This window comes from Agrilus planipennis, unplaced genomic scaffold (assembly GCF_000699045.2).
Source record: "Agrilus planipennis isolate EAB-ADULT unplaced genomic scaffold, Apla_2.0 scaffold161, whole genome shotgun sequence".
NCBI lineage: Eukaryota > Metazoa > Arthropoda > Insecta > Coleoptera > Buprestidae > Agrilus > Agrilus planipennis.
This window is the reverse complement of record NW_020438889.1, coordinates 239606-252579: the sequence shown is the minus strand read 5'-3', so window position 1 is coordinate 252579 and position 12974 is coordinate 239606. Positions and strand designations below refer to the sequence as shown.

The window sequence follows — 12974 nt, the reverse complement described above, 5'->3', positions numbered from 1 at the left end:
CTACATCCATGCTAAAAGTAGAAGAGATCCTAATACCTAGAATAATCAGTCCGTCTCGCTTCTTCCATTAATCTGTTTATTTTGTCCTCTCGAACAATATCTTAATAGTACTTAGCTAAGTATTTTGCATACAAAAATCCCATAAATCATTTACTATTAGCAGTTTCTAGGGAGCGTGCTACCGCAGATGATGCTTTCCCAGGAATAGCTTTCGCCAAAAGATAGAACAGCGTCGAAGACGTTCCATTATTGTACTTAATAGAAGTTCTCACATTGGTGCGAGAAGTAGTTAAGCCTAGTGATGGCTGAATAAAAATAAAGAGCAGGTAAAACAAGCAGCTATAACTTATTCCCATAAATCTCAATAAGTTCTCTTTCCGAACCGAAAGTTGCGTTAATAATATACGTAGCAAGCATATCGTGGAGGTTTCAGACAAATACAAGGAAACATCATCACGTCTCGGGATAATAAATCGGCGTTCTTGTCGTCTGGCGAAAAATGAAACTGACGCGAGAGTAACTGGCAATAAAAAACAAAAAAAAAAAGGGAAAACAAATCCCCAACCCACGATATTCTTTAGTTTGTCGTCGACATCGGCGAGTGCTTGTGTCTCTTATTCAATGTCAACGAAAATGGTGCAGCTCTTACGGAGAAAGTCGACGCCGATATGTCTTCCACTCTCTGTAATCAATTGCAGTTGACTTACGAGTTTTTCCTCTTTAATTTGATTAGAACTTCTCAAGAAGTTCTTTCGGGTAAATAATTAATTATTTTCTCTATCAATCTCATTTGAGGTTTCCGTATACAATGAAAGAAGGAGAGAGTTTTTTCGCGTGTATCGCACTCTGAACTTAATTGCCTGTTGCTGATCATAAAGCAAACTGTGTGGTTATTTGGGAAAATTAGAAAGATATTAATCAACGTTTATCAGAGACAACTTTGTTTCGAACAGAAAAAGCTCCACAAGTGTGTTTGATTTGAGCATTCTCGAACCTCGTCAAAAATGTTGCTACTTTTAATTACGATGATGGTTGTAATTAATTTAACCCAATATGAACTAAGACAAATAGGATCTATAATTTTATGAAATGGCTTACTCAAGGTAACAATCAATAAACCAACGTTTCAGCCATACATTCTTCTTCAGACGAAACGTTAGTTTACTGTATGTTACCTGAAAAAGTTCTGACTAAGTCAATCCGTTGTTAATAATTTTTGAAATTGTATGAATAGTTTCGAAATTATCTACTACATTCAAACTTTACCTTTTTGTATTATTAGTATATCATGCATTATAAACCCATAAGCATTACTTTTTTATAATTTTAATGTAGGTTAATGCATTTATAGTTTTTTTTTTTCGAAAAAAAAAAGCACATTTAATTTGCTAATAACAATTAAATAGAAAGACTGCTAACATTCCCAATTTAATTGCATCCGATTTAATTAACTTTTAACGGTAATTTCCCGCAAGAAAACGTGACAAGTTCAGTGGAAGTTTAACTTTCCGCAGTTTCAATTAAAACTATGTTAATTTATCGCAGATCGACTAATACATAATTGAAACACTTCTCTACATTTTAAATTGCTAAAACAGTATATCTACAACACGTGGTAATAAATTAACTTCTATTAGACCAATTAAAAATTACCTTTACTAAAAGTTTTTCAAGAAATAAATTTTATATGTATCTGTAGAGAGATGGGAAAGAATCAATGAAGGAAACAAACATCTATTCATCAACAATGTAGTACATAAAGAACATAATCATTACTAAAAATTTAACAAGCTTGAGGGTTAACTATGTTTGTGCAACCTATGATATGCACGCAGTTGTGTGAACTGGAGGTAATGTGTAAGGTGGGAAGTAACTGACGGAAATGGGCGAAAATCCTGAAGCAACCGTTTGGGTATACCATTGAAGCCGCAGCGAAACCCTGAGCAAAGTACCTAGCAGCTGGCACTCAAATGTGCCATTAAATAGGAAGAACTAGTACCAACCGAAATAGAGGATAATCTGAGCCGTCAGTGGTGTGTAATTTGGCCCAAAATGAGGCTATACATATAATTAAGATGAGAGCAAGGTTGAACCAAAGGATGCTCGATGAGAAAGAGGCACCCTGAAAAAAGGTTGTCTCTCAGCGATGGCTACCACTTTATATGTACGGGTACCTGATGGCGCAGGGCCCCAGAATACAGGTTCTGCTCCCAGTTTGCCAATTAGTGTCCGATTTAAGGGGCAACTAGTTTGTAGCTCGATAGGCTACATAGTTCTCGATCTTGGATCTACCTGCTACGGATAGAATAGCCTTCGATGAATTCTTCAGTAATTTTCTTTACCAGTCTGTATTAGACAAGGAAATCCCAGACAGTTTTCTCATCATGCTGGTAAATATGGGTAAACTATGGCTTACTTAGCCTTTTAGTAATACCAGTAAAACATAACAGCCCTAAACAAAAATTTTCAGTCTCTCCCTAGTCTCTTTCAGAGTCTGTCAGCGTCTCTGAGAGCGTCTCTCACAGTCTTTCACAGTCTCTCAGTGATTGCCTAGGTGTTTTTATGGATCTCTCGCAGTCTCTGTATGAGAGACTCGAACGATAAAATTGGTAATTCAGAGATTCGAGTCTCTCACAGAGAGATTGAATGAATAAAACTGAAAAATTGAGAGACTGGAGTCTCTCGTAGAAAGATTGGGTTCTCTGAAATATGTTGAACTTTTTAATGGTGTCTATCGAGACACCACTTATTGAGAGATTCGAGTCTCCCGTTCAGAGATTCGAGTCTCTCGTTCAGAGACTGGATACGAAATGAGGATCTCTCAATGAGCGACTCGAGTCTCTCGTTCAGAGATTCGAGTCTCTCGTTCAGAGACTGGATACGAAATGAGAATCTCTCTATGAGCGACTAGAGTCTCTCGACAGTCTCTTTCAGCGACACCAGAGAGACTCGATGAGAGACGGAGACTCGAGTCTCACTTTCAGAGACTCTGAGACACTGAAGATTTTTATCTCCGGAGTTTACTAATCGTAAGAAAACTAAACTAACTAAACTAAGAAGTCTATAATTATAATAAGTGATTAGTCATGCTAAAGTGCCATTTCTCTGTAAGCTTTTGCTATAATATATGCAACAAATAATCTTCAAATGCTCTCTCCCACTCTCTCTCTCTCTCTCTCTCTNATATATATGAAGGTGGTAGTGATGAAGTTAAATTAAATAGTTTTTCTCAAAGGTGCGATTATACCGTTTTATACCACCCTTTACAAGCGAATATTTTAATTATTTAACGAAAGGATTAACTTGAAATAAGCAGGAGCAGAATAACGTTTCCGTAACAACTAGTCCAATTTTCAGACCTACTAATGGTTCTACTAATTTTGCTACTTTCGATCTAAACATTTCAGCAACAGGTTCCATTAGGGTGCAGATGACTGGTAATTATTTGGCGCGGGGTACAAAATAATTTGCAACAGCAAGCCTTACGAAGCCTCACCCGAATACGTCCAGTCCATAATTAGTTTCAAAATAATTAGCGCAAGTTATTCCTCAGCCTTTGTCTAAATTCATTTGTTGGGGTCAGTTTTTAAATTACCCTTACATTAAAATATGGAAAGCATAAAGCTCGCTATACTACGTTTCATAATTTTAAAAATCAGTAAACGTTAACAGCACAAAACACTGAAGAAAATTATACCATTATTTGAGGTAAATACTGCAGTTAAAGGGGTACCTATTATATCTACAATATTGAAGGAACATTCTCTTAGAATGACAAAAGACTGTTGAAGAAAAAAGCGAATGTGGCCCGCAGAGAAATGCTTGTGATACTTAAGGTAAGATTATCTTAATGTGAAGTCATTATTTTGAAGAAAAAAAAACACGTTATCGGTCTTAAAAAAGGCACAAAGACTAGGCGAATAACGAATCACATTCTGCTACGGTGAACAAAGGAAGCCCATTTATTCCTGAAGGTAAAAATAATATGATGCTTTTCCAAATAAATCCACAAAGGTAATAATTTCTTGTCATTACGTTAACGATGTATATTTGTATATGAAATTATTACACGAAAATACGTCGATAATTCGAATTTCGTTAGGGCTTTTTGTTGGATTTGATCCATATTTCTTCCCTTTCGGAAAATTCTGAGAATGTGAGCATTTTGCTTACTTAATACTTTTTAAGTAAAATTACCTAATCAAATATCATAATAACAAATAATTTTTGACGTGACAACGTCTTATAATTCGATGGAGCCGGCTGCACGCACGAAAAAACATGACTCATGCGGCGTTACCTCGCTCTGAGGCGTTCCATTTAAGGCTTGAAGTGCAAGCGAGAGCGCGGAACGAGCGACAAAGAGGCACAATCGGCCTCCGTGTTCGGCAGCGTTCGACATTTGTCTCTCTCCTACTTGTGAGCGATGCGTCCGCGTGGACAGCCGCTATACAATAATACATTTCCATTTACCTCCTTCTCTATATCCATACAAAATATCTATCAAACAAATAAAATTAAAATTTTCTTGAATGAAATGAAACCATTCCATCAGTATTTTCTTATGACATTCTCACGTTCAACTATCGTCAGTAAACCGACTTTACAGACAACCGATTTTTAATAAGATGCACTTTTTATTCGTTGAATCTTTTTTATTTGATTCCTTGAATTCTAATCCTTCGTATATCCTTCATTTTAGATTTTCCAAATAAAAGTAATATTAATTTAATGTATCGTATCTGTCAATAGGTCAGAGTAATTCCTTTCATTTAGATAAAACTATAAATAAAACTTCATTTTCTTATTGTTCCTAAGTAGTAGTTACTTAGATACTATATTTTCATTAGTTTCTGTCGTATCGTGTGAGCTTTAGGTTTCTTGAGTTCATCAATCAAATTTTCATCGACATTCGATGTCCGCAAAAACAGCATCATGAAAATTTAATCCGTGTTCGTTACGACGGAGTTCTTTGAAATTATTAACGAGTACAACGCGTTATTCAACAGTTCGTTTACAATGCATCGTGTAAATAATTTGGATGTAATAATTTGGGTCATAGACACTAATTCCTATGCTAGATAACCATCGCATATTAGACGTAAACAGTTGCTGAGGATTGGAACGTTTAGTGGTTGAATAAGCGAATCTGTAGATGCATCAACAACTAATGCGGATACAACCCTATCATTTACTGTAGTACCTACCACGGTTAATGGTCGAGCTTTGATAGAACCCACTGAGGAATATCAGGAAACTCGATGCCTATTGAAACATTTGATTTAGGGTTGCGCGTAGATATGGCTCGATTCTCGCGAATATCCCGTTAAACAACTTGTGCAAATCGCAAATTACGTAGAGGGAATTTAATATTGATTCAAAATTGCCTATTTGGTACAGCCAGTGCAAAATTTCATGGACCTTCACGATGTAATGCCTGGCAGCTCCAGGATCTTGCTTTATAAATTGCTATCGATCAGTCAATGATAAATTTCAAAGAATTCAACCATTTTAAAGTTTTGATGACGGGATTTGAAAAGATAATCTAATCTTATCTTTTAGTTCCGCACAATGCATCTCAAAAAACAGTCGCGTTTTAGGTAAATAAATTAATTAATGATTAATTAATAATGATAATAATAATCATTGAGGGATTCATGATAGCGACTCAAAATCCTACAATTTCATCACATTTCGCGAAACAATTGACCACATCACTGGGGGTTGCTTATTTTTAACCAGCCGACAATACACCGACAGGCATAATATTGTAATAATGTTGCTAAACAGATACACTCGCTGTTAGCTAAAAAGTTTAAACTCATAGATCAGATAGAGCCCTACTACAAATACAAACCACAAAATGTATTAGAAAACCACTTAGCCAAGCTTTATTGCGATAGAGACGTAATTACAGATAAAGCAGTTAATCATAACAGACCTGATATCACACTGACCATCAAAGAAACTAAAACAACCTACCTAATAGATGTTGCTGTACCAATCATTGAAAATCTTAAACAAAAACATCTTGAGAAAATTCAAAAATATACTATTTTGGCTGATGTAATAAAAGAAATGTGGAAACAGAACACAGTTCGAATTGCTCCAATAAAAATATCATCGATAGGCGTTATACCTAAAACACTACACGCTAGCCTAGCCGAGCTGAAACTGGATAAGCTTACGTACATAAGTCTACATAAAACAGTAATCCTTGATACATGCGGAATAGTACGCAGATTTCTTAACAGTATTGACATATCCCCCGTTCCAGGTAACACAACAGTTTAAATTAGAAGCGGAGTTGTTAATAATCACCGATCATATTTCAGGGCAAGAAGTACTGTTAGCTCTATAAAATTTAAGAACAGAAAATTGGTTTCCGTACTATATCCCAAAAGATGTGAGTGAGGTTCTTTGGCATTAGCCCGTTTTCACTTGCTCAAAGTTAACCAGTGAAAACTGAGAATAGTAGAATAGTAATAAGTTTGATCACCTAATAATTAGAAAATTCTAATTAGTAACGCAATGTTTGTAGTAGTTTTCATATAAATAGAAGTCTTTCTACTCTGACTCCAAAATATTAAAACTGAAATTAATTCCGTGGTTTATAATTTCAAAATACAAGTTCCGCCAACTTAACAGAAAACAAATATCATCTACAGTGAATGAGCAAATACAGTGGGAAGAGTTACTTAATAACTTGAGAGCCCATTACATTTTCAGTGGGTAACGCAAAATTTATGCAAGTGTTTATATTTCTGCTTAAGCATAATTCACTCAAGACGTTCCGTTACAGAAGAATCAAGCGTCGTGAATTTATTGCTCGTTTTAAGTACAAGCAATGTAATTATAAGAAAATCTAATACTAAAAGCGGATGTCGAGTACACACTCCTAACGTTTAATTTTATCATCTACCGTAAGGAAAATTCTTCGGTTCAAATGGCTTTGCGTTGACAAAGTTTAAATTTTAAGCCACGACGTGTTCAGCGACTTACAGAATTGTTTTACATAAAGTTATTAAAGTTACTTCGAACAACAAAAAATCGATTTAGTTTCCGGAATTTTTACCAGCCCTTCAAATTTCAAATTCTACATTCAAATGAAAACAAGGGAAGACATGTCAGAGATTACTGTATTGGCAATTCTGTTCAATCACAATCACTTACACGTAATGTGTCCGAAAAAAAACCATCCAAATGAAAGTGGAGAAAAGCCAAAATAATTTCAATGCCAAAAAGAAAATATTCTTGGGCTCTATTGGGATCCGTCAAATGGGAGGAGCCTAAAAACATGGCGCCGATTAGGGAAAATTTATCGTAGTTCCTATAGTGTACCGTGCAATTTCCAAGTTTTTAAATTACGATAAAATGATAAGTATTGACACAATATGTGATTGGGCTGACACAAAGCTTCGGAAAGGAAATTTCGTTGAAGGTGAGTGTATCTTTAATGCCAATCACATTATAAAATTCGGAAATAACAAATCCGGAAGCTAGCCTTCAAATTCCGTCAAGTTTACTGCCTACTTTTCACAAACTTCGGATTTAAAAAGTGATTCACGTTATATAATTGGTGAGGTGATTCTGGGTGATTTAAGCAATATCATATCAATGACTTGCACATGCAAAGCCGATTTAAGAGAACGTTGCAAACACATTATTGCAACTTTGTTGTATTGCAGCAGGTAGGTTCTTAACCTCAAAATACTTATATCGTATCATTAGAATTGTGTTAAATCAATTACACAGGGATAAATAATTTCTCACTTTATTATTTTAGTATAATTCTAGTTTTAAATATTAAGGTTATGGCTGATGGTAAATACTTGCTGAAATATAATCATGTGCATTAAAATGACATGAACAAATTTTTATTCCGGAATTCACTTCTTTGATACCTACTGCTTTCATCCAAGCTTCTATTAGTTTACTTTTTTCTTTAATTTTCCGAATATATTTTTTACATATATAAAACGGTTAGTTTTTATTGGAAAGTAGTTAATGTAGGTGAAGGGTGAAGATCTATGTCTGAAGTGCTATTGCAGCTTTTCACCGAACATATTAACTTTTTATTTGATTTAACTTTAGAAGAAAACTTCGTCGATTCCATCATCAAAAAGATTTTTACTTTTTTAACGTGTTTTATTATTTTAATAAACAATTTTACAATTTGCGTGCACAGTTCCTGTGTAAATTTTTCCCTCATTCGGGTTATAAATTTTGCCACCAGATGGTGTATGCCCATTTGACGGATCCCAATAGCAGCCCGTTGAAGTTTTTTTTACGGAAAATGGTGTGATTACGAGATTGAGCCACATAAATTATGAAATTGTTTATTGTTATTTATTGTACACCTTGATACACCTAATTTTGAGTTGTTCAAAGTACTAATCTTAAGTCTTTAAGCAAATATTAGTACAAATGGTTATCTGGCTCTCGTAGTTTATACCGTAAATTTTCCAAAAGTGAATGCGAACGAAGGGCGATTTAATTCTGGATTGATAAAGTGTGTGATGGAGTTTAACAGACGCAAACACCGCCGCACCCTCAGGCTTGTTTACGAGCTGGAACGCCAAATATCGGAAAACCTAGATGTCTGCGTTACGAGTTATTACCGAATCACGCAATCACATCATTTTCTGTAGGTAAAAACTTGAAATGGCTGCCTTACAAAAACTAGGCGGTTACGACCCCAACAATATAGGTCCTTTGGCGATAAATTCCCGTTGACTTTCTACCATTTTCTTTTGACCACTTCTGCAATGTGATCATTACAGAAGTAATAAATGAGTTTGAAGCTCTATACTTAGTAAGAGGCAATGAAATACTACAAATAATGTGTGTTTTGTCCCCATTTTGGCTTTGATTCTTATATTATGAAAGGAAACGCGTTAACGCTCCTCTATCAGTGTGTAAAAAATAAGTTCATTACCTATTGAATACAGTTATCAACTAATCGATTGCAACAGACACATTTAGTTGGCACTTGGGAGTTAATATATGATCCGGAATAAATCGAGTACTTCTTTGTTTTATGACAAATGAGCTACAGATTAACCAGCATTTGTTTAGCTTTGTTTCAATTGTTGGAGAAAACAAAACAAGAAAATCCTCGATTAATTGGTAATACGCGTAAAAAACAATCCATTTTGTAAATTCGATTCATTATAGATTTTCAATTTACATGTTAGACACCAAACAATACATGAGTTTGAATATAATAATGTCAACAGATGCGATCAATTGAAAACAAACAATACCTCATCGGCTTGTGTCGTACAATGGGCTTTGAAGTTTTGTGAAAAACAAGTCATCGATTATAATTATTAAATTATAGCTTTAGGCAAATATTTGTTAACTGCAGAAAAGCTTTGACGTTGATAATAACATACAGGATGTGTCCAGAAAATAAAGCAACATATTTTTCCGCCTCTTTTAGTGGTTTCAGCGCAAAAGCTTCCAGAATCGACCTGCTTTGAACTTTATGAGGGTTAGGACCGCTATTTCTGTGAACCTCCTTTTAAGTCCCGATGCGTAGTGGCGAAAACCATCGAGCAACGTCACCCATTTAAATTCTGTGTTAAATTGAACAGAAATCTCATCGGCACTCAGCAAATGATTGAAAATGCCTACGGTGACTCCTCATACTTGGAAGTTACCACAGGTTTATTTTGATTAACTTAGTGATTACGGCTCAGTTTTTCCATATTATAATGTGTTCAGATAACTGAGTTTGTTTAAAAATGACCAGAAAGAGGTGGAAGGGGCGGCCGTCAGCCAGCAAAGGTGTCCAAAATGTATCTCATATTCGTATTCTTTTAAACACCGATCGTCGAATGAGTTTCGATAAAAGTAGATATGTCAGTATTTCGAAAATTACAAATACATCACGGTTTTCCGCACTTAAAGAGATACTGCTGTCTGATAGCTCTCCCAGCGGCATGGCCTACAGGTTTAGACGATTGATTAGCATTTAAGAGGACACCGGTTCGTTTCCGGGTCCGTGTGCCTTGGTCTAAGTTTTTCTGTGGATTCCTTGGACCACCTAGGCAAATGCTGAGGCAGTAATATTCCACAGATAATCCTTCATTCTCTTCTGTCTTCATTTCGTCTGTCTCATCTTTCTCACCCGAACAACCACCATCCACCAATTCCCACGATTCATGAAAAGAGGCTATCCTTCCAACGTAGTCCGAAGGGACTGGCCGCCCACCAACATTAGTGACGAGTGGGAATGAAATACCCAAAAGTTGAAGCTTAACTTTTAGTAGCTCATCGAGCGGCATGGCCTACAGGTTTAGACGACTGATTAGCATTCGAGAGGACACTGGTTCGATTACGGGTTCGTCTGCACTCTTTCAAGTTTTTCTGCTGGGTTAGTAATATTCCACAATTTAATTCTCTTCTGTCTTTACTTCACTCATCTTATCTTTCTCATCCCAGTAGCTACCCATCTATGCGCATGATTCCTGAAAGGATCCTGAAGAAGACATTTCGCCCTAACTTAATTTTTTCCTGGTAGCTGTACAGACATTACTTTCAGTAACAACGTCCTGCGATTTCTAAGGATCCGGTAGTTCTTGGGTACGCATAGCTTGGCAACGTTGAATTCATTTTGGAGTCATTAATAAAACCAAACCGGCGTGATAGAGGATCTATAGGAAGTGCTACTTGACGCCTTCTAGGATGCGCATCGACCATGATTATAGCCAATCGTTCCGTATCCATTTTAATGAACCAGACCTTTACTGTATTTCTTAGGCATTCACGGCCGGGTCTATCTATGCTGTGTCTTCTTCCGGGCTTTTTGACCGTGGTCCGTGGAATCTTGCTTTTCCAGCCGTTCTTTGCTGACGGCATCTTCAGTGGTGACTGGGCAGGTCCTGAATCGTAACTGATCAGTTACGACTCAGCACCTTTAATTTGACAAAAGTGCATACGTATGCAACCTATGCAATTTTGAGAAACCTACATCGATTGGTAGTTGATGTGTCTCAGTTATTAGGTACTAGTTTCAGGGAAAATTTAGTTAAAAAAAACCTATGTAATTTCATTTGATGTACATCTAAATCCGACCGGGTTACGTATTTAAGCATTCTGAATATTTATGAGGGTCTCGGTTTTGTTTTATCCCTCTATTTATACTTTTGAAATTTATATCTCCTTTAAGCTAAGCAGACACTGCAGATTTACTATTACCTTAACAAAAGGTGCTGGCTTTTCAAACACATCGCTTTGTTATGCCGTCTCGTAAATTTACCTGAGACTTATGATCCCCATGTGAACCCAGATTAAAACAACAATTGGAAATTAAGAGGATTTAAGCAACGAAATTTCCCAACGTACATACATTTTAACTCTCTGTTTTTCATTTTTTATCTTATTCTAGTCTTAACTTTAAACTAAACTTATCAAGTATTAAATTAATGTGTATATATTTCAGTTACCAGCTTTTGATCCCTTTAATGTTATTACTCCCGTTTTTGTTCTGCAGAATGGTTTTCCGTGAAAAAGATACCAACTATGGTCAGATCAAATTACATTCCACAAGAGTAAAGGCTAAAATCAGCACAGGTGTTTCAGTCTGTGTTTTACGATTACCATGCAGGTAAACCAAAAAATTCACATTTCTTTGGCCGCTTTTTCCTTTAAAGTATTATAATTGTACAAGTAATTTAAATAATATTGTCACGTATTTAAACACCTTTTATTATTAATTATTAGTTATCAATTAATTATTGTATGAACGCTTTGTCACTTCTTCTCACTTTGTATCGCCTCGAACTTGTTATTGTATTAACAATTAGGTTATTGTACACGATCTCGCGACAACTATTTCCGTGTTCTAGAATGATCCAGTATATACCTTCTAGTCTTCTTTACTACTATGTATGTTGGAATGCCTACAAACATCTGACAATATTAACGAATAAAGACAGCAAGAAAACGCGTTTTATTTTTGGAACTGAAATTGTCCAGTTGAGATATCAGACGATAGGACATTCTGAAATTAGGCAACGATTACAACGTCGACTAAGGAAATAAAACTAAACAAGTGGGCAATTTTCGACATCTAAGGCGTTATAATTTAATAGGAATTTTGGCTTGTTCCAGTTGAAAGTACAACTGCAAAAAAGTTTAATGTCTATATTCGGTATTCACTCTGACTGGTTCATTATAACCTCAAAGGTTTCCCTTAACTAAAGTGGTGCTGGTGGTTGACAAACACATGAGGAATTTTATTGGAAAATATCACGTATGCATCTCGTTTAGATTTAGATAAAAAAATTTTTTGTTATTTTATCACATGTAAATCAGACATGCAGATGGTGATATCAAGTGCAAATAAGACCCTTACCTTGGCGAGGCACGTAAACGTTAAGGTAAAGGCAGTCCTCGCTCTGATTAGCCAGCAAGGGGAGAAGTTTTTCAAGGAAAAGCAATCTGCCCCGAGGGAATTCCAACAGCGCCTCGGTGCGGTTTCCTATGTCAGGAGGTTTTTGCGGACACACTGTACTAAATCGGTCTGCCAGACGAGTATTTTTCCAAAGGGATGGCGTTACCGGGGGCATGTATCTGGAAAAAACAAGACGGGACTTTCTGGAATGAATTACACAAGACAAGGGAGTTTAAACGGACTGCTTAACGAACCAATAAACTACCACGCATCTCTCTCAACAACGAAATATATCACCGATAAGTCCTTAATCACATGGCATTGTTAAATTTAGCCATCTAACATGATAAATTGTATTAATTAGTTACGTATTTGGGTCAAGGCAATTTCCAGTTAAAACGTTTATCGTGATGAAAAGTCATCCTAAGGCGGATAATTTAAAGGAGACCTAAAATAATTAAAACCATTTCTACACATTCCTGCCCCACTGATACACCCTCATTAAGCAGTAATTAACACATTCTAACTTCGTAATGTTTAAGTAACAGTTTTCTTCTTAATAATATATATA

The 12974-nt window shown here is 35.8% G+C and overlaps 1 protein-coding gene across 3 annotated transcripts in view; it reads right to left on the bottom strand.

Moving 5' to 3' along the window:
• The window catches only part of LOC108737977 (neuroligin-1-like), a 280090-nt gene that overhangs the window by 116512 nt on the left and 150604 nt on the right, over window positions 1-12974 (bottom strand). For all 3 annotated transcript variants that reach the window (XM_025981832.1, XM_025981834.1, XM_025981833.1), the window contains one exon: window positions 12365-12582. In XM_025981832.1, the coding sequence (XP_025837617.1) occupies window positions 12365-12582 (218 nt within the window). The remainder of the gene's footprint in view (window positions 1-12364; window positions 12583-12974) is intronic.